Here is a 23343-nt window from a genome sequence, read left to right as displayed (position 1 = left end):
TATTATACCATTGAACATTGGACACATAAATCCCTGCTTTTTCCTAAATGAGCCTTTAATTCTTTCCATGTGTTGGTTACCTTGCAGGACTGAGGCTCAGCAACAGGAGATTCTTAAAATGTTACCACAGCTAATTGCAAGTCATCGGGAACAGCAAGAGACACTGCTGCAGATGGACCAGAAGTTACTGGCTCTTGGGAGTTGGATCTTGGAGTTTGACAGATCCCCAGGTATTAAGGTTTAGGATGTATAATGTTAACAAGTATCTGGTTTTGAGATGCTCACACTTAGTATCCTGCTCCATGTTTCAATCTTGTATGTGACAATAGCAACCATGTAAAACTGCCCATACATTAACTGCCAACTTGGCCTCTGCATGTTGAGATGTTACTGAGATGTTAGCTTATCAGCCCTGGTAGAGGGACAAACTGATGGCCCGCCCAACCACTTTTCAATGGACAGGTTTATAAACTCTCTCTGGTCCTCTGTCAAGGAGCTTGCATATGATAGGCCCCTGTTTTGATACAGTCTTTGGCCTGAGGGAGGCAATGAAAAGAATCAGTTGGATTTCACCCACTCCATGGGTGAACACCGTGGCCAAAGAGCTGCTTGTTGATGACCTTAAGTATAAACTGACTACTCAAGAAAAAAGATGGTGGATTGATTATGTTGTCCATTTCTGAATGCCTTAAGCTGCAGGTTCATCAGCTATTGCTCCATCAGCTTGAGGCAGGGCCAGAACTAGGGACAGGCAGGCACATATATAGGGAGCAAAGCTTGGGGGGCAGCAGGCACATACTGTTGTGTGGTCTACCTCTAGTCCTGCGAGTTTCCCCTTATTGAGCAGTTCCACTCCCGAAAGACCTGTATGCATGCCTTATTGCACACGCGTGTTCATTTGCGGGAGTGGGAGCAACACGCCTGGCCGGGCCTGACCCTCCGTTTGCTTGAGTTCCTTGTTTAGTCTGGTGATGAGAATTCAGATACGAAGCCACAACCCAGGGATTAAAATGAATCATATCCTTTTGAAAATAATGTGTTTAATTTGTCCTCAACTAACATGGTCGGACTGGGGGGCCCGAGCCCTCTTTAAGGCTACAAATATATTGTTATTGGTACTTTTTAGTACTCATCTTTCTATTTACGCCTCTCCTATTCATATTCCAGTCTCTCATGCAAATCTGTGCATGGTTCCTAGGGTAATTTGGACCCTACCAACCTCTTTTCTTAAAATTACAAACTGGAGAGCTGCTGAATAAAAAGCTAAATAACTCAAAAACCACAAATAACAAAAACTGAAGACCAATTGCAAATTATCTCAGAATATCACTCTCTATATAACACTAAGAGCTAATTTAAAGGTGGACAAGCTCCTCAATACTGTTGGTCGCTTAGTCACTGGACATGGAGCTATCTGATATAGCTTATTCTGTGGAGGAGCGAGGAACATTATGTTGGGATAGCATTCAGGTGGCTGGAGGGGCCTTTATTGCTTTATGGGATTAGTTTAAAAATAGTATTTGATTATGATAGTTGTGTCTCTTATAAAAATGCCACTTTTGGGAAAATGAAGTTGAAAAATGATAGTTAAGAGCAAAATGAGAACAAGATGAAAGTTTCCTAGACGTGTGCTCTGATCAAATGTCGCCTGCCTAAGCCTTGGGGGCATTAAAGGCTTGCGAGACAGGAATCAATCCATTCTGACACAACAGCATGAAATCAAAGATGATTTAAAAGAGATCAAACGCCACTGAGATCTAACAGAACAGGAGAATAATATTGAACATTACCCTCAGAGTCATATTAATGAGCCAATAAGGGTCAGATTTGAGCAACAGACCTCGGTACTTGTGAGAAACAGCAAGCGGGGATGCAGTAAACGGAGCCTACAAATGAATTCATCCTTTTAGATGTATATGTGTGTGTATAGACAATTGGAAAATGCCCCAGCACTCTAATAAGCGCACAAGCGAAGGTCTCGTTGCACGTTCCATTTGGGGACCCCGTCTCGTCTCCACTTGATTTACAGAAAAGGAAGATAAGAGCAGCCCACGAATCTTGTATACATACACTTTTGCAAGATTTGTGTGCCGCTCATTTCTTCCGTTTGTGTGTGTGTATATATATATATATATATAATATATACAGTATATATATGTGGGGTGCAGTGCAGTTTGGATTTAAGCTACTTATGGACTTTTAACAGAACAGTAAAATCAAAAAATGTAAATGTTTTAAAATAATAAAAATATAATGCAGTGCTTCCCAGCACTTGTAAACTGGCATGTTTGCTTCAGAAACTCTACTATAGCAAGCTGCTGTGTAGCCATGGGGGGCAACCATTCAAGCATAGGATACACAGTAGATAACAGATAAGTACTACTATAGTTTATATAAACAAGCTGCTATGTAGCCATAGGGGGGCAACCATTCAAGCACAGGATACACAGTAGATAACAGATAAGTACTACTATAGTTTATATAAACAAGCTGCTGTGTAGCCATGAGGGCAGCCATTCAAGCACAGGATACACAGTAGATAACAGATAAGTACTACTATAGTTTATATAAACAAGCTGATGTGTAGCCATGAGGGCAGCCATTCAAGCACAGGATACACAGTAGATAACAGATAAGTACTGCTATAGTTTATATAAACAAGCTGCTGTGTAGCCATGGGGGCAGCCATTCAAGCACAGGATATGCAGTAGATAACAGATAAGTACTACTATAGTTTTTATAAACAAGCTGCTGTGTAGCCATGGGGGCAGCCATTCAAGCACAGGATACACAGTAGATTACAGATAAGTACTACTATAGTTTATATAAACAAGCTGATGTGTAGCCATGAGGGCAGCCATTCAAGCACAGGATACACAGTAGATAACAGATAAGTACTACTATATTTTATATAAACAAGCTGCTGTGTAGCCATGGGGGCAGCCATTCAAGCACAGGATACACAGTAGATAACAGATAAGTACTACTATAGTTTATATAAACAAGCTGATGTGTAGCCATGGGGGCAGCCATTCAAGCACAGGATACACAGTAGATAACAGATAAGTAATACTATAGTTTATATAAACAAGCTGTTGTGTAGCCATGGGGGCAGCTATTCAAGCACAGGATACATAGTAGATAACAGATAAGTACTACTATCGTTTATATAAACAAGCTGTTGTGTAGCCATGGGGGCAGCTATTCAAGCACAGGATACATAGTAGATAACAGATAAGTACTACTATAGTTTATATAAACAAGCTGCTGTGTAGCCATGGGGGCAGCCATTCAAGCACAGGATACACAGTAGATAACAGATAAGTACTACTATAGTTTATATAAACAAGCTGATGTGTAGCCATGGGGGCAGCCATTCAAGCACAGGATACACAGTAGATAACAGATAAGTAATACTATAGTTTATATAAACAAGCTGATGTGTGGCCATGGGGGTAGCCATTCAAGCACAGGATACACAGTAGATAACAGATAAGTACTACTATAGTTTATATAAACAAGCTGCTCGGTAGCCCCCACCCAGCACAGCTGCCCCCCGGTGGAAATGCCCCTAACTTTTTACTTACCCCTCAGAGCAGATCATCTGCAGGCAGGCATCGGAGTTCCACGCAGCCATCTTCTGGGTCTTCGGTAATCTGAGTGGAAGACTGGCGAAGTGGCGCATGCGCAGTTGGAGCAATTTACCGGTTTGCGCATGCGCCAAAATTGACGGAAATTGCAGAAGCGCCGGAAGAAGACACAAAGACCCGTCCCTGAAGATGGCTGCATGGAACTCCGATGCCTGACTCTGTGCTGAGGGGTAAGTATAAAGAATGGGGCATTTCCCCCGGGGGGCAGCTAGGCTGGGGGAGGAGGGAGGGGGGTCTACGTGGGGTGGGGGGTAGAAGGTTTTTTTGAAAACAGTTGACTTCTCCTTTAAAACACTTTTTTGGTGTTATTGTTCCTTTAAGTGGACAATCAGAACCAGCTGTGCAGATAATAGCAATTATATTCACAAATATTTGTAAAACCAGTGAAAATGTGTAATGAAAGTTGCTTAGAATTACATTTTCTTTCATTTTTGAGTTACGTCCCATTTAAAAAGTGAAAGTATTTGTTCTAAACTCGTCAGCCTTCTAACATGTTATTAACTCATTTGTTTTGCTCTCGTGGATCAGTTTCAGTGCCCGAGGTGGACTTGGAGAAAATATCTGTACAATCCGTTGAGCAGGTCGAAGAAATGTGAGAACTTTTTTCTTTCCCAAATATAACCCCCCCCCCACCCACACTGTGGAAATGGGCAGCCCCCTATACTCACTGTTAGAAAACTATAACATTTGTGGGGCCCTGCAACACAGAAAACCATGAAATATTTATTTCCAGGATCACAGCACTGTACCCCATGATGGCTGCCTATCAGGTGACATGGACACAGGACTACTTCAGCTCCTTCTATTTCTCTTTATAAACCACACTTACCTGTAAGGGTAAGGTCACACGGGGAGATTCGGGGAGATTTAGTCGCCTGGAAACTAATCGAATCTTCTTCTGGGCGACAATGTCTTCCCGTCCGCTATAATGAAAAGTGAGGCAACTTCAGGCGACGTCAGAAAACGAATCACCACGTGTGCTTTAGCACAGGCGACTTTTCATTATAGTGGACGGGAAATGCAAATGCAGTTTGGGGAGATTGTCGCCCAGAAGAAGAGGCGATTAGTCGCCAGGCGACTAAATCTCCCTGAATCTCCCAGTGTGGCCTTACCCTTAAAGTACCAAATAAAATAACAACAGCTCTAGTGACCAATAGCAATGTTTGTTTTCAGATAAGTGACCAGTAAATGTTATCTGCTGGTTGCTATAGGTTACTAGACCAGCATCAGACTGTACCTTTTATTACACTATCTTCTATGTACATACTGTACTATAGGACTGGGGGAACCAGCCTGGTCTCTTATTTGTTCTCAGAATAAACATTTCTCCATCGATTGTTTAGGGATCAGTCTGCACTGAGCTTTCATGGACCTTTGTCTTCAGATTTCCGATCTCATGTGACAGTGGATATTGTGGGCCGGACCAGGCACCTCAAAGGTGAGTTGATTCGTCTGCATTGAACTACTATCAAGAGAAGCCTATACCTAGGGTTGTCACCTTTTGGCTCGGTTGAATCGTGGGCCGCGAAGGCTGCTGGCTTATAGATAGATAGATAGATAGATAGATAGATAGATAGATAGATAGATAGATAGATAGATAGATAGATGATAGATAGACAGACAGACAGACAGACAGATGATTGATAGATACTGTAGATAGATGATGATGATAGATAGATAGATAGATAGATAGATAGATAGATAGATAGATAGATAGATAGATAGATAGATAGATAGATAGATAGATAGATAGATACAGACAGAGACACAGACAGATAGAGAGACAGACAGATAGAGAGATAGACAAACAGATAGATAGACAGGTAGAGAGACAGACAGGTAGAGAGACAGACAGATAGCCAGACAGATAGAGAGATAGACAGACAGACAGATGGAGAGAGAGAGACAGACAGACAGATACCTAGAGAGACAGACAGATATAAAGAGAGATTGATAAATAGACAGACAGATAGCCAGACAGATAGAGAGACAGACAGATAGAGAGATAGACAGACAGACAGATGGAGAGAGAGACAGACAGACAGATGGAGAGAGAGACAGACAGACAGATAGAGAGACAGACAGATAGAGAGATAGATAAACAGATAGATAGACAGGTAGAGAGACAGACAGGTAGAGAGACAGACAGGTAGAGAGACAGACAGACAGACAGACAGAGAGATAGCTAGACAGATGGAGAGATAGACAGTCAGATGGAGAGAGAGACGGACAGACAGACAGACAGACAGACAGACAGATAGAGAGACAGACAAATAGAAAGACAGACAGATAGAGAGACAGAGAGATAGACAGACAGACAGATAGATAGATAGAGAGACAGACAGACAGATACCTAGAGAGACAGACAGATATAAAGAGAGATTGATAAATAGACAGACAGACAGAGAGATTGATAGAGATAAAGAGAGACAGAGGGACAAATTTACTAAATTGCGAAGTGGCTAACGCTGGCGAAAATTCGCCAGCGTGACATCATTTTGCCACTTCGCAAATTTACTAACAGTCACCCTGGCGGAGAAGGGAGGGGGAGAAACTACGCAAAATTTACTAAGATTGGTTTTTTTTCTGAACGTTACCTCCTTCGCCGGAGTTTATTTCGCCAGGTCAGAGTAGGCGTAGTGCAATAGAGTTGATAGGAGTTAGTAAAAAAAAAGTGTTTTAAAAAAAATTATTAAAAGTCCCAAAAAAACACTGGCGTTTTTTGGGTGATAGGCTGAAAATGAACAAAATGTTTTTTTAGGGTGCCCACCTTCCCCCCTACATTTGTTAACATAAGGCACCTTAAATATACTTTGGGCACATGTGTAGGGCATTAGAACACCTATATAAACTTTTATTAACTTTCCCTGAGCTTGTGTAGTGTTCTGTATGCGCTGCTGCATACATGTCCATTCAAAATTAAATTAAGCACCGTATGCAAATTAGACTTCACTTACTCTGATGAATTAACGCTAGCGCAACTTCGGTACCATTAGTCTCCCGGGCGCAAATTCGGATTTTAGTGAATTAGTGGCGGCCTGGCGAAGTGCGGCGAAGGCTGCGCTAGCGAATTTCCGGACTTTAGTGAATTTGCCCCAGAGAGAGAGAGACAGACAGACAGACAGAGAGACAGACAGACAGACAGATAGATAGATAGACAGATGATAGATAGATAGATAGATAGATAGATAGATAGATAGATAGATAGATAGATAGATAGATAGATAATAGATAGACAGACAGACAGACAGACAGACAGACAGACAGACAGACAGACAGACAGACAGACAGATAGATAGATAGATAGATAGATAGATAGATGATAGATAGATAGATAGATAGATAGATGATAGATAGATAGATAGATAATAGATAGATAGATAGACAGACAGACAGACAGACAGACAGACAGACAGACAGACAGACAGATAGATAGATAGACAGATGATAGATAGATAGATAGATAGACAGACAGACAGACAGACAGACAGACAGACAGATAGATAGATAGACAGATGATAGATAGATAGATAGATAGATAGACAGATAGATAGACAGATGATAGATAGATAGATAGATAGATAGATAGATAGATAGATAGATAGATAGACAGACAGATAGACAGACAGACAGACAGACAGACAGACAGACAGACAGACAGACAGACAGACAGACAGACAGATAGATAGATAGATAGATAGATAGATAGATAGATAGATAGACAGACAGATAGATGATAGATAGATAGATAGATAGATAGATAGATAGATAGATAGATAGATAGACAGACAGATAGATAGATAGATAGATAGACAGATGATAGATAGATAGATAGATAGATAGATAGATAGATAGATAGATAGATAGATAGACAGATGATAGATAGATAGATAGATAGATAGATAGATAGATAGATAGATAGATAGATAGATAGACAGACAGACAGACAGACAGACAGACAGACAGACAGACAGACAGACAGACAGACAGACAGACAGACAGATAGATAGATAGATAGATAGATAGATAGATAGACAGATAGATAGATGATAGATAGATAGATAGATAGATAGATAGATAGATAGATAGACAGACAGATAGATAGATAGATAGATAGACAGATGATAGATAGATAGATAGATAGATAGATAGACAGATGATAGATAGATAGATAGATAGATAGATAGATAGATAGATAGATAGATAGATAGATAGATAGACAGACAGACAGATAGATAGATAGATAGATAAATATAAAGAAAGAGATAGACAGACAGATAGATGCACTTCTGTTCATAAATGACCCCATTATGTAGAAATTCTCAATAATAATTCGAATATATATGAATAAATACAGGTTCAATCTGTGTCCAGAAAATTAACTCTGTTATTTCTTTCTTTCAGTATGATACACCCTCTGCCTGGTGCAAAGCAATGAATACAGATATAAAGGTGCCTGGAAGAGCAGTCACTGCAATAGGGATTGAAAGGTCCCACCTTGGCCTCTAAAGTTCTAAACAGTTACAATAAAATAGCATTTTGTTTTCTACAACTTTGTGTTTCTGTCTTTGTGCAGTTGTGTTCTCCTAATATATAGTGAATAAAGTACCCCCTTTTGTAAAATATAAGGATATTATAAGTTACCGAGGAGTTTCATGACCATATAAAAACACGAGGCCGAAGGCCGAGTGTTTTTATACAGGTCATGGAACTCTGAGGTAACTTCTAATATCCTCATATTTTACAACTGGGGGTACTTTATTTATTATAATACACAAGTTTCGGTGAGTCATGTGAAAGAAATGACATCAGAACTCACCGTTTATAACTGATGACATCAGAACTCACCGTTTATAAGGATATAATTTACAGGATATTCATGGCTTTTGTGTATTATATATATATATATATCTTTCATTACTTGGTTCTATTGTATATTTTATCACTGGGCTCTAGGAAGAAAGTGCGTCATTTTCTGAGAGATGGGCATTTTATCTCCATTCCCGGGTGTATATGGACTTGCTGGTATAAAGTTACTCAGCATTGTAACATGCGGCTATAGGTATGGAAATGTGATTATTCGTTGTTAGAGGCAACTATGCAGATAAAGGTGAAGTCTTTCTCTCAACAACATTTTCTTTTAAAGAAGAAGGAAAGGTTAAAACTAAGTAAGCTTTATCAGAAAGGTCTATATAAATACACCAGTAAATCCTCAAAGTAATGCTGCCCTGAGTCCTCTGTCAAAAAAAACACCACATTTCTTTCCTTCTATTGTGTACTCATGGGCTTCTGTATCCGACTTCCTGTTTTCAGCTTAAACCTCCAGGGCTAGGGCTTGAGCATGCTCAGTTTGCTACTCTCTCTCTCCCTTCTCTGCTGTAATCTGAGCCCAGAGCTATAAGTGAGCAGGGAGAGACTCAGGCAGGAAGTGATGTCACATCAAGCTAATATGGCAGCTGCTATCCTAAACAAACAGAACAGAAAAGAAAAACACTGAAGAACACTGGGGTTCTTTTTGAAAATAATGAGTTTTATGCTGCTCCTTTAACAAGAAAAAAATGTTTGATGGGGTAAAATAATCACACTTCAAGTATGGTATTGCCCTCTCCCCTCCCCCAGTCATCTTAATTAAGATTTTCTGACCACTCTTTGTCAGTTATCTGTTACCGGGATAAACTTGTAATCACCCCTATTTGCACGCACAGGACAGATCCAACAGGGAAGGGAGAATTGAAAGATTTAAGTCTTATAGGGAGTGTTGAAAGTGAGTCCAAAGATTCCAATTGATTCTCTGTGACAAATGGACCGGAGAGTATGTACAGTATATCAAATAAACTGAGATGGGGGTCCCCAATTAAAGTAGAATTCTCAATCTAATTCTCCCCGCCCTGGGCCCTCAGCACGGGGAGCAGACAAACCGAAAATATCAATGGAGCAGGCACTCAGAATAAAGGCAATATTCCACCAGGTTGTTCAAAAAAGAATAGAAAAAGGTTCTTTTGTGTCCTCAGCCTTACGCGTTTCGTGTTCACATACAAAGCCAAATGCCAGTATTTAAAGGAACAATTCAGTGTGAAAATAAAAACTGTGTAAATAGATAGGCTGTGCAAAATAAAAAATGTTTCTAATATAGTTAGTTAGCCAAAATGTATTAAGGCTGGAGTGACTGGATGTCTAATAAAACAGCCAGAATCCAGCTTCCTGCTTTTCAACTCTCTAACTCTGAGTTAGTCAGCGACTTGAAGGGGGGCCACATGGGACATTTCTGTTCAGTGAGTTTGTAATTGATCCTCAGCATTCAGCTCAGATTCAAAAGCAATAGATATGACCCATGTGGCCCCCCTCAAGTCTCTGATTGGTTACTGCCTGGTAAGCAGGGTAACCAGTCAGTGTAAACCAAGAGAGCTGAAAAGCAGGAAGGAGTGTCTGACTGACATGTTATACATCAAATCACTCCAGCCTTTATACATTACATTTTTGGCTAACTAACTATATTAGAAACATGTTTTATTTTGCACAGCCTGTCTATTTACCAAGTTTTTATTTTTACACTGAACAATTCCTTTAAATACATATGTATGAATGTTACAAATAATCAATGAGACTACAGAAATGTGTGAATGTATCTCCCTTCTCACAAAGCCCACCGTTCTGCAACATTCGTGTCCCTTTATCTGAGAATCAGTGAATTTCTAGGGAACAGTTAACACTTCTCGGATGAAATCTGCCAGGCAGGGTAAAGGAATATCGATCAGAGACACAAATCCTCAGGATCTGACTTTATGAACAATGTATTCTTTATTCAGGCTGGAGAGCTCACAATGCTTTGGTTATGTTTGTGCCGCGGGGAAGTTTCGCTGTGTTCCTGTACTCGCAGTCTGTGCCCAATGCTTTATTTGCTCTAGATGAGGCAGAAAAGGGAGAACTTTAGAAAGTCATAAGAAAATATTTGCCTGCAACTTTATATATAAACAATAGTTTTCAAATAATGTAGGGCTGTTTTCAGCACAAAAGCTGCCCATGCCAGGAGCTGCCAAACAAGTCAGCACTTCATTTGCCATAAATGGTCCAAAACTGAAACCTATGCTCCCCATTGGTCAATACCTGATGTGTTCTCATGTAGATATTAATGTACCACATGGGGCTGTGGATGTGATCCAATGGCTGACCCTGGCTCAGCACTGACCCACCCAAAAGAGATGGGCACAGGATACAAGGTGGTCCAGGTGTACCAGTCCCAGACCCTCAGCTTAGAGAATTAATCATGGGCTCATGATTAAGTGCTCTGGGGAGCATGAAACGCATAGGGCCAATGGAGATATTGTTCCTTTTTTAATAAATCTTCAATAAACCTTTAAAGGAGATATTAAGTGTAAAAAATAAGAACATACCAGTGCGTTATATTTATTTAGATATAGAAGAATTGTGCTCAAAAAAGTAGAATTTCAGGCTGATTTATGGAATATTTCTTTAAAACCCCTAATAATCCCTCCCTTCTCTTCCACTTCCTGTTCCGGCAGCTCTCAGCTCACTGCACTGTAGGACAGGAACCAATCAGCAGCTAGCAGAACCTGATAGGGAACTGAAGTATGTCTGTGTTTGTGTGACTGCAGGGCTGTGATTGGCTGTCCCCCTCCTACTGTGCTACCGTTATGACACACCCACCCTTCATTTGAAACACAGACGGGGAACAGAGAACATCTATAGGGAGCTTCAATAAAGGGGCTATTTTTAAAGATAATATTCATTTTTAGCACCATGTAAAAGCAATACCATATATTACTCATAATTGCCTACAAAATTTGTTTTTTTTTTTCATTTATCCTATATGTCTCCTTTAACTTTATTTTTGGTGGCCCTTGTAGAGTCTTTCTGAGTGCCCGACACCCCTTTTTTTCGTTATGTTGTCAGCACTGACCCCCCACGTGTATTCTGAGCACTGGAACAAAAGTGAAAAGATCGTTGAATAATTTGGCCCAAATGTCTGCAATGAAGCCTGTTATTATGGAGTAACTTGGCCCAAGATTTGTGATAGAGGTGTTGCACTGGGCTGAACCATTATGTTGGGCCAAGATTACCAGAACAATGTGTCTCACTTTTCTACAGGCACAACCCCATTCTTCTGTGTTCATGGGCGTCATCCAATATCATTTCCTATAAATCCAGCACAATCTCTCCGACATTACCAAGGCTCACACGCCCTTTGCTGATAGAACGATGCACGGCAAACACGGCTGGTCACTGTATTGCATCGAATAGTGCTTTAAAGGGGTGGTTTATGTTAACTTTTAGAATGTTTTAGAATAATAAGCAACTTTTCAACTGGTCTTTATTATTTATTCTTTATATATTTAATTATTGGCCTTCTTCTTCTGGCTCTTACCAGCTTTCAAATGGGGGTCACTGACCCCATCTAAAAACAAATGCTCTGTAAAGCTTCAAATTTATTGTCAGTGCTACTTTTGATTACTCATCTTTCTATTCAGGCCTCTCCTATTCATATTCCAGTCGCTTATTTAAATCAATGCATGGTTGCTGGGGGAATTTGGACCCTAACAACCAGATGGCTGAAATTGAAAACTGGAGAACTGCAGAATAAAAAGATCAAAAACTATAAATAATAAAAAATGAAAACCAATTGCAAATTGTCTCAGAAAATCACTCTCTCTACATCATACTAAAAGTTAACTCAAAGGCAAACAACCTTTTTAACAGAACACGTAGAAATGAGTAGTTGTGGGTTAAAAGCCCTGGGCAAATTTTGCACCTTTCAGTATGATATCCTAAATGAGCAGTTTATTGGAGGGAGTCTCAGAATATGACTCTCTACATCAGGGGTCCCCAAACTTTTTTACCCGTGAGCCACATTCAAATATAAAAAAAAAGTTTGGAAGAAACTAGGGTTGCCATCTGCCCGGTTTTGACCTGGACAGCACTGTTTCTTGAATGGCTGCCTGGGACAAAACTGCCTGCCTGGTTTTCCAAATGATTGACGCGGCAACCGCCAATTGCCAATCGCCGCGTCATAGCCTCGCCCCTGATTTAACAGTCCCCTGCACCATCCCCTGCCCGGTTTCCATTGGGCGAAAAGGTGTCAACCCTAGAAGCAACACAAGCACGAAAAAAGTCCTTGCAGATGCCAAATGCAGGCTGTGATTTGCTATTGGTAGCCCCTATGTGGACTGGCAGACTAGAGGAGACTCTGTTTGGCAGTACAACTGGTTTTTATACAACCAAAACTTGCCTCCAAGCCTGGAATTCAAAAATAATCACCTGCTTTGAGGCCACTGGGAGCAGCATCCAAGGGCATGTATCAGAGATTTGGTAGCCACCTTTCCATGGCCCATGATCCTGGTAGGGGGAGGAGCCATGATATGAGAGGGACGGGGCAGTGATGTTGCGGGCAGTGCGAGTGCCATCACAGGGGCGGGGCTTTGATGTGGCGATCAGTCACTGTCTGATCGCTATATAATTCAAGGGAGATCTTGCCTGGTTTTCCATATTTGGAAATATATGTTTTGGCTGTCTGGTAGTGATGTGCGGGCCTGCCCAATACCCGCGGGACCCGTGCCGGCTTCCAATTTCCGGGTTGAACTTTTATAGACGAGCGCCTGCGCGCCCCGCCCTCATTGCCCTGCAGTGTGGAATATACACAATTTAATTTTCTTCCTCAGGCCTCCTGTCTCCTTAATCTTCAATCTGTCCAGCTCCCCCCGGAATTTAATTCTTAACCCAACAACTGAATTTTTTTGGTTGTAATATTGGTGTGTAGGCCCCATTTCAGGTCATTTTGCCTGGTCATGTGCTTTCAGAAAGAGCCAGCACTTTAGGATGGAACTGCTTTCTGGCAGGCTGTTGTTTTTCCTACTCAATGTAACTGAATGTGTCTCAGTGTGACCTGTAATTTAATATTGAGTGCTGTTCTTAGATCTACCAGGCAGCTCTTGTGTTAGGGAGCTGTTATCTGGTTACCTTCCCATTGTTCTGTTGTTAGGCTGCTGGGGGGGGGGGAGTGGGATGATTTCACTCCAATTTACAGTACAGCAGTAAAGAGGGACTGAAGTTTATCAGAGCACAAGTCACATGACTGGGGGCAGCTGGAAAACTGACAATATGTCTAACCCCATGTCAGATTTCAAAATTAAATATAAAAAAATCTGTTTGCTGTTTTGAAAAACGGATTTCAGAAGCAGCACTATTAACTGATACAATTTGAAAAAAAAACAGGATACATGTACTGAAAGGATATGTAGGTAAATGTAGGTACAGTATTGTACAGTATTATGTAGGTATGCACCGAATCAACAGCATGTTTTGTGATAAAAAATCACATGATTTTAAGGATTTGGATTGAGTTCAGCCAGGCACGAGGATTCAACTCAAAAAGGCTGAATCCTGGCCGAATACCGAACCGAATCCTGGATTTGGTGCATCCCTAGTATTATGATCGTGGGTTTGCCCATGAGCCTCTGTACATAAGCAGCTGTTCCGTACTTCCGTATGCCACTGTCAGTTAAATCTATTATTAAATTAGCTTTAACACTACCAGTTTTTGCTGTATAAAACAATAAAAAAAGTATTATATCCAACCACAAAAACTTCATTGGGATGATTATTCATTTTTTAAATAAAAATAAAAAAAAAGCATGAAAAAGCTTTTCCTGTGCACTGCCGAGTCCTGCCAGGCCCCCTGTAACTTACTTCAAGCAGCTGTCATGTTGGATCAGATTAAACCAAGATTAAATTAAGAGCAGTGCACATCGCTGACTGTTAATTTATACGTGACCTGATTTTCCTTCTGAGAAAAATGCCAACTGGGTGAACATAAGCAAGAAGTCCTCCTACTAAAAGAGAAAAAACACAGTAGACAGCAATAAATTAGGGAGGGTGAGCCCTAAATCTGAAGTTCATGCCTCAAAGACTTGCTATTTGGAGCAGCGAGCAGGCACAATAACATTGTATAGCGCTGGAGGCTGCATGATAAATGCTAATACCCATTTAGCAAGTTGGAATAGTTTTTATCATTAGCTGTAGCTTGTTAGAATGATCAGAAAGTCTATTAGGAATCACAAAGGGACTGTAGATCAGTTAATGGGTTCAAAATCTGGAAAACTCTTGATATGACCATGTGCGCCCCAAAAGCTGGCACTAGACAGGTTCCCTGTTGCATAGGAGCCATATTTAATGCACAACTGGGGGGCCAAAGTGAGCTGATCCTGAAACACATGACCCACATATTTGATCATATGACAGAAGTGTGCAGAAGTGACTCTTAAAGGAGGAGGAAAGATGCTCTTTACTTTGGGGTGTTAAAAGTTAGACACCCCCAAGTGACTGTATATACTTACCTCACACCCCTGGGCCAGTGCTCCTATCAGCAGAAAACTGCACCGGCCCGGGGGTTCATCAAGCAAGCATCACAGAGTGATCAGCTTCCTTCTGCTTCTTTCTTCGCACGGCTGCTCATGTGCAGTAGCACAATAAGCCGAACTTTCACGAAAACTTATCTGTTTCATTCAACTGTGCATATATATAGTGTTTTCTGTTTCTGCTTTGGTGGCATTGCTTCACAGACTGATCAGTTCTTTAGGTGGCTACACATGTACTGTCATAGCTATGAAACTCTATTAAAGAATAGAGTATAAGAATATCACCAAGGTAGGAAGTAATATTGGTCAAAATCTTGAAAGGGGCAGTTCACCTTTAAGTTAACTTATAGCATGTTATAGAAAGGCTAATTCTAAGCAACTTTTCAATTGGCCAACATTTTTTTCTTTTTTATCGTTTTTTAATTATTTGCCATGTAACAGAGGGCTCAATCCAAAGCTTAATGTTGCTGCCAGAGTCGAACATGGGGTCCAAGGCCCATCAAAGCTGCTGCTCAAAGGGGCCCTTGCTGGCCGCTTCTTACCACGCACCCCCGCCAAACCAGTACTGCTTTCTCCACTCAATGTGCACCTATAAATCACTGATCAGGGGAGGAAAGGCAGCAGGGGGAGCAGCAGTACCTACAGGCAGGGCTGCTATTAGGGGGGCACAGGGGGTACAGCTGTACTGGGCCGGTGCTTTAAGGGGGCCTGGAAGTGCTGAACTTCCTGTATTAGCCAGCCCCCCCTTGCGTCGCCAAAACCCCACAAAGTTTGCAGAAAAGCAGCCAAACTTCCAAGAGCTGAAAGCTGCGAAAAGCCACCGGTTGGAGCCGAAACCAAGAGAAAGAACCGAAAGCTGTGGAAAGTGCCGAAAGCATCCGGTTGGACCCGAAAGCCACAGTTTGGAGCCGAAAGCTACAGAATGAGCCGAAAGCTGTGGAAAGAGCCGAAAGCCTCCGATTGGACCCGAAGAAGAGGAAAATGAAGAAGACCTTTAAAGGTAAATTACACTTACCAGGTTTTTTCCCTGTGCTCCGCCAGCCCAGTCCGACCCTGGTTGCTGCTCTATGGGGTTGGAATGTGATGAGTTTTATATCCCTATTATATGTAATTATTGGGATCAATCTTGTTGCAGCTCACCACTCCCTGATACAATTATACACTGTCCCTAATTGCCTTTTTCTGTTTCCAATGCCTCTCATTGGGGCTCATTTATAAACACTGGGCAACTTTGCACAGGGGCAATACCCTATAGCAACCAAACAATCAATCGTTTGCATTCATTGTTTAGCAGGTAGTTGGTTGGAAAAAAAATCCAATTACTGATTGGTTACTATGAGTTGCTGTCCATGGCCAGTTTGCCCAGTGTTTATAAATTACCCCTTATTATTGTCACTTTCGGTCTCCACATACACTGTTTATTGTCCGCGGCTTCTTGTTGTTCTTGTCTATTGACAGCATATTGTGATCATCATTTCTGTAGAGTGGAATCTGTCTTTATCAATTAACAGCTTGGGCTAGAATTCTGCAACGGGTCGGGTATCCTGCGGAATGAGGGGAGGATTTTCAGGTGAGGGTATAGATGCAGGTCTGTGGGTCACGGGTCTGAAGGTTGCGGGTTGGGTTGTGGGTCTCATCTAAATTTCTTATCTTATGTTATATTGTCTGTATTTTACTCCTTTTAAAAGTTTACAAAACTTGTTCCTGTCCCCGCCCACTTTTGATGATGTCACTTCGGGTTTGCAGCAACACCACTTCCTGTTTGATGGTGGTCGGTGGGTTGCGGGTCAGGCTGTGGATAAGGCAGTTGCGGGTCCGGGTCAAGTAGTAGTGAAAGTGGGTAAATATGTGGGTTGCGGATAGGGTCGCGGGCTGCGGGTTCGGGTTGGGTCCGGGTCTTAGAAATTGGTTCCGAGCAGGACTCTAGCTTGGACTGCCCTTTGCTGTTTTGGGCAACAGTATGGAGCCTTATGAAGGCTGAAGCTGCAAGCAGTCAGGAATACCTTCATATATTCAACGTCTGTGTAGATATTTGCAGAAGGACAATGGCAGGAAACATCTTGTTGTTTAAAACAGCAAATATGCAAAACGTTTGGGCACTTTCCTCTGCAAAAGGCAGAGAAAAGGAGTGACACTGCTTTGTCACTATATTAAAAAAGAAATAAACATTTTGGATCACGTCTGAAAACAATGTCTCCCACATTCAGAGCCGAGGACCTCGTGTGCCTTGTTGCCATTCAGGCGCGGTTGAATAAGGTCAGGCAATTAACTTCAATTAAAATAGGTAGATCAGCCAGTGCCATGTTTATGTAAATGGCAAAGCTAGACAGACAAGACAGTAGACCCAACACAACTTATCTTTGTTGTGTGAGATTCCATACACACAGCCAAATATTTACTGTCCAAAATAGAGCCAGGCGTTCAGCTTCCCCATCTGACTTCTTCATTTATGTCACATTTTATTAATGTATCTCTCCTAAAGCTCTAATTGTAGCAGCAGTAACGTCTAAATACGCTCCTCTTACTGTATACACAGATATAAATATTCTACAGTTATAAATAACTTTTGTTTATAGGTTGTCATTCGAGTGTTTCATTCCATGATGACACTTTCCAACAATGACTGCACAATCTCATTCGTTCGGAAAGCAGAATAAGCACATCAGCAAAACACACTGAACTAGTAGGGCGACCTTGATTTTGGGGTCATGATATTTTTAAATGCTGGGGGAAAAAAGGATTTTTGTGTTCTGTGTTCTTATTAAAACTGATAAGCTGCTTCTCACATCTTCTTATCTAGCCTTCAGCTATCAGTGGGGTCCCTAAGGCACCCAGTTTTCCAAGATTATTGACTTCAGAAGAATGGCATATGTATAGTATTGACCAACCAGTGGCTCACCAACCCCTTGGATGTTGCTCCCAGTAGAGATGTCGCGAACTGTTCGCCGGCGAACTTGTTCGCGCGAACATCGGGTGTTCGCGCTCGCCGGAAGTTCGCGAACGTCGCGCGACGTTCGCCATTTTGGGTTCGCCATTGTTGGCGCTTTTTTTTGCCCTCTCACCCCAGACCAGCAGGTACATGGCAGCCAATCAGGAAGCTCTCCCCTGGACCACTCCCCTTCCCTATAAAAACCGAAGCCCTGCAGCGTTTTTTCACTCTGCCTGTGTGTGCTGAAGAGATAGTGTAGGGAGAGAGCTGCTGCCTGTTAGTGATTTCAGGGACAGTTGAAAGTTTGCTGGCTAGTAATCGTTTTGATACTGCTCTGTTATTGGAGGGACAGAAGTCTGCAGGGGTTTGAGGGACATTTAAGCTTAGGTAGCTTTGCTGGCTAGTAATCTACCTTCTACTGCAGTGCTCTGTATGTAGCTGCAGTGGGCAGCTGTCCTGCTTCTGATCTCATCTGCTGACTGCTGCAATAACAGTAGTCCTTGTAAGGACTGCTTTTATTTATTTTTTTGTTGTTTTACTACTACTACTACTACTACTACTATAAGAGCCCAGTGCTATTAGTCTAGCAGTGTTGGGGAGTGGGACTGGTGTGCTAATCTGCTGCTCCTAGTAGTTCAGCAGCACCAACTTTAATTTTTTTTTTTTAATATTCATTTTTTTTTTATTTTACTTTTTTTATTTTACTACCGCTGTAGTAGTGTATAAGTTGACCTTTTAGGCATTATTTGCCCTGTAGGCATTATTTGCACACTTTTCTTCAACCCGCCATCGAGCTGTGTGACCTTGTTCACATTCTGTCTAAATATCCATAATATTACCGTCTCCAGAAAAACACCGGAGTCACTTTTTTCAAGCAGCCATAATATATTTTACGTAATCCGTATCCACCGCTGTAGTAGTGTATACGTTGGCCTTGTAGGCATTATTTGCACACTGTTTTCTTCAACCCGCCATCGAGCTGTGTGACCTTGTTCACATCCTAACAGCTCTCCCCCTACACTATCTCTTCCAAGCACACACAGGCAGATTTTTCAGATACATTTTTGCCCTTGATCCCCCTCTGGCATGCCACTGTCCAGGTCGTTGCACCCTTTAAACAACTTTAAAATCATTTTTCTGGCCAGAAATGTCTTTTCTAGATGTTAAAGTTCGCCTTCCCATTGAAGTCTATGGGGTTCGCGAACCGTTCGCGAACCGCTCGCGTTTTTGCGCAAGTTCGCGAATATGTTCGCGAACTTTTTTTCCGACGTTCGCTACATCCCTAGCTCCCAGTGGCCTCAGTAGGAGCTTATTTTTGAATTCCAGGCTTGGAGGCAAATTTTGGTTGCATAAAAACCATGTGTACTGCCAAACAGAGCCTCCTGGAAGCTGCCAGTCTACATAGGGACTAGCAAATGGTCAATGACAGCTCTTATTTTCCACCACCCAGGAACATTTTTTATGTTTACATTGCTCCCCAAATCATTTTGCATCTGAATGTGGTGCACAGGTAAAAAATAAGGTTGGGGAACCCCAGTATAGACTATTGTTTAATGTCAAAAGCTTTGGTGCTGTTAGCCTTCTGATGGGGAGCTGCTTCTTAACTTCCCCACACTGGAGAAAACTTCATGGTCAGGAGTTAGGAAGTTGTTTAAAGAATACTCCTGCCTTTGAGATGTTCTCTTCTCAGTCTTTATTTATTGTTTATTAAACATTAACACAGACATAACAATCCCCATCTGCACCCCAAAACTATCCCTCACAGTTAAAGGGATGCTGTCATGGGAAAATAAAAATTTCCAAAATGAATCAGTTAATAGTGCTGCTCCAGCAGAATTCGGCACTGAAATCCATTTCTCAAAAGAGCAAACAGATTTTTTTATATTCAATTTTAAAATCTGACATGGGGCTAGACATATTGTCAATTTCCAAGCTGCCACAAGTCATGTGACTTGTGCTATGATAAACTTCAATCACTCTTTACTGCTGTACTGCAAGTTGGAGTGATAGCACCCCCTCCCTTTTTCCCGCCAGCAGCCAAACAAAAAAACAATGGGAAGGTAACCAGATAGCAGCTCCCTAACACAAGAACAGCACTACGAACAGCACTCCATAGTAAAAACATATGTCCCACTGAGACACATTCAGTTACATTGAGAAGGACAAACAGCAGCCTGCCAGAAAGCATTTCTCTCCTAAAGTGCAGGCACAAGTCACATGACTGGGGGCAGCTGGGAAATTGACAAAATGTCTAGCCCCATGTCAGATTTCAAAATTGAATATAAAAAAATCTGTTTGCTCTTTTGAGAAATGGATTTCAGTGCAGAATTCTGCTGGAATAGCGCTATTAACTGATATATTATGGAAAAAAAAACATGTTTTCCGATGACAGGATCCCTTTAAGGATGGTATAATGGTACATATAATGTTTGTCCAATTCTTATGTTAGATATCTAGGCCTAAGAATAAGGATAGTAATTTGGATCACTAATATCTGATATGTCACATCTGGCCTCAATCCAGAAGTCCCATATTTTATTGACTTTCAGAGGAGAACTTCAACTGTAATGTAATCTTTGGAAAGGTTTTGTCAATTAGCAAGAGCTAAGATTGAATTGTAGGAGGAGGAGTCTGTACTCTCCAATGGTAGAGTATATTCTTTGTTGCTAATTACAACAGAATGTGGATCAGCACCCTGGAAAATTTCTTGGGGACTACCTATCCCTAATTTCAAGACCCAACATGAAAAAATGGCTTGTGATTCTGCATCCTCTCCAAAACAGAGAGACAATAGTTCATAATAGTTGGGCAGTACTAGAATAAATGGAGAACACCCTCTCCAACCAACATCTCAAGCACTGGTCACAGGGACTCCCCCCTTTCACAGCTGGTTTGATTGGGGTCATATATATGTGCCATTTAACTTTAAATGTTTTTAACACAAGGAAGGAATGATGATTAGATGTGACTTCATCCCAATCATTGTCCTGTATACAGACAGAACATTTATCTCAAGGAGAACAAAAACTCAGATTCCCTTTTTAGAAAAGAAATTGAGTTTTGGTCAACGTTTCTATGGAACATAGGTGAGTGCTTATCAGTTTGGTTGTAGAAGCCCAGATGTCATGAGTACTGAATGGATCCAAACAATAGGTTTTGAATTGAATTTCCTTTTGTTGGAACACTCGCTAATCCGAATTCTCTGGGTTTGTGATTCAAACCAAGTCAATAACTAACACAGGCTACCGTAGGCTTTATAGGATGTTTCTTACAGGGGGGGTTTAATGTTCAATCCAACTCACCATAAAAAATGGGGGAAACAAATCTTCCACACTTCTGTGTTTTCAAAATGCAAGCAAGTAAGGCAAACCGTCCTAAATACAAATGGTGCTGTATAGATGTTTGGGTCTGCAAACTGCTTTTTGTTTGCCCTAATATAAATGGCACACTGCTGGTTTATTGTAGAGGATTTGAAATACTACATAAAGGCTATGGAAGGAGATATGGAAGGCAAAAAGACCTGATGGATTAAAGATGGCCGTACACTATAAAATCCGCTTCTCTGGCGATCTTTCCCTCAATATGCCCCTAAGGGCTTAATCCGATCAATGGCACTTGGACCAAACAATCGGATTACACCAGTGGGAATATGAGCCACGGATATATGTTGGGTGGACCCATCGGAGGGGCCCCATACAGCAGCTTAAATCTGTGTATGGCCACCTTTAGAATAATGGAGATTTAGGCAAGACTGAAAGTTAAGTCAATATCACAGTGGCCTCAAACTTTAGGGCTGTACCCTTGGAGGGGCTTGGAACAGCAGTAGAGGAGTGCCCATTCTAAAGTCTAGTTAGAGGCAAATGTACGGAGAATGCCTATGTACTTTCCTATATGCACCTGAAAGGCCCTTTTGAAAGGTCAGTTGACTTGAGAATTTGTGGTATTCTTGGAAAATATTATCATAGCTGGGGGGGCCTGACCAGTGGCATAACTAACTATTTTAAAGGCCCCCAAAATGTTTGACGATTGACTTGTTTTACCAATATTTATTGAAACTGTATATGAAGTAGGGCCTCATTGGGCCCCTATACCTCCTGCTCCCCCCCCTGCAGCTGCAGGGTCTGCTTCCTCTATATTTACGACCCTGGCCCTGACCACAGCTCCCCAAGTCAGTTTAAATGGCAAAAGGCACAACCACAGAAGTAAGACTTTCATAGTAGTAAGACAGAAATTGGAAAATTGTAAGATCTAAAAACAGGCCCAGGCCAAGGCAGGTGGGCTTTCTAGATAACCCAGTCAGCCCCTGCGTGTGCGTGACGGTGGGAGGAGGAGCACACACAGAGGCACCCGGAGAGAAGTTCTGGTGGGGGAACAAGGCTCTGGACTAGAGGTAGGCAAAAGACGTTGGATCCCCAACTTGATTGCGCCCTAGGCAGGGGTGCTTCAGCAATGAGGTGAGTTGAGGCTGTCGCCTCAGGCGGCAGCGCCCCACTAGGTACCAGGGGCAGCAAAAATACTGCTCCTGGTACTTTAAAAGCGAATTTCCTGGGGAGGGGGGGCAGCAGCATCTGCTGCTGCCTCAGGCGCAGAGGGGCCAGGATCGCCCCTGGCCCTAGGTACGTGCCTCTTCTGCCTACCCCCAGTTTCAGGAAAGTCTATAAAGCCCTGCTTTACAGGGCCTTCTGTGTCTCTTCCCATGTGCTACTACTATGTATATTTTTTTTGTTTCAATGTTTGTCCTGTTTGTGCTGTTATAGGGTAAAAATGAACACAACGGTATATGCAGTTGTGTTATATAAATAAAGATATACATGTGTTCTTCTAAATCTTTATAACAAAGAAGCACATTAGGAAAATAAAAATGAAAACCAGGTATAGTGGTCCTTTAATTTGGGGTAACCAGTGAGATTATTTTTGGCCTAGAACAGGCTACAGAAATGCCATTTTCTGAAGTTGGTTCTACAAGGGACATATCATATGTCAAGTTTAAGAGGCACGTGAGGAGCAGAACTTAATTTATCGACAACGTTTGATAAAGGAGATTCAGTTGAATGAGCACCATTGAAGTCTACATGGGGAATGATTAAAAGAGCATGGGAACAGGGCACACAAGGATATAACTTTACATCCCAAAGACTTACCCACTTTAACAAACCTAAGCCCTGGAGTGATAGAATCTGTCATTTCTTTCAAGCGAGATTTAGTGCACCTCTGAAGATCTCTTTTAATCCCAATTAGAAACATTTTTCTCGGCTCATGAAAGATCTCCAATAGCACATACACAGAATCATTGTGCTGCAATAAACTGAACATATCTAAAGTGTGTGCTCTTCTTTTTTAATTGTTTTAATAAAAATACAAAATTAATATATGTATGTGTGGTAGTACAGGGAAA

General features: G+C 41.5%; 1 protein-coding gene across 2 annotated transcripts in view; it reads left to right on the top strand.

Moving 5' to 3' along the window:
- The window catches only part of cat2.S (calcium transporter 2 S homeolog), a 56884-nt gene extending 48685 nt beyond the window's left edge, over positions 1-8199 (top strand). For both annotated transcript variants that reach the window (XM_018223953.2, XM_018223954.2), the window contains exons 19-22: positions 88-230; positions 4179-4242; positions 4994-5088; positions 8055-8199. In XM_018223953.2, coding sequence (XP_018079442.1) covers positions 88-230; positions 4179-4242; positions 4994-5088; positions 8055-8059 — 307 coding nt within the window. In that variant the 3' untranslated portion in view covers positions 8060-8199. The remainder of the gene's footprint in view (positions 1-87; positions 231-4178; positions 4243-4993; positions 5089-8054) is intronic.
- The last annotated feature ends 15144 nt before the right edge of the window (positions 8200-23343 follow it).

Source organism: Xenopus laevis, chromosome 6S, assembly GCF_017654675.1.
Source record: "Xenopus laevis strain J_2021 chromosome 6S, Xenopus_laevis_v10.1, whole genome shotgun sequence".
NCBI classification, from domain to species: Eukaryota; Metazoa; Chordata; class Amphibia; order Anura; family Pipidae; genus Xenopus; species Xenopus laevis.
The sequence above is the reverse complement of the archived record's forward strand: the minus strand, read 5'-3'. Positions and strand labels throughout refer to the sequence as shown.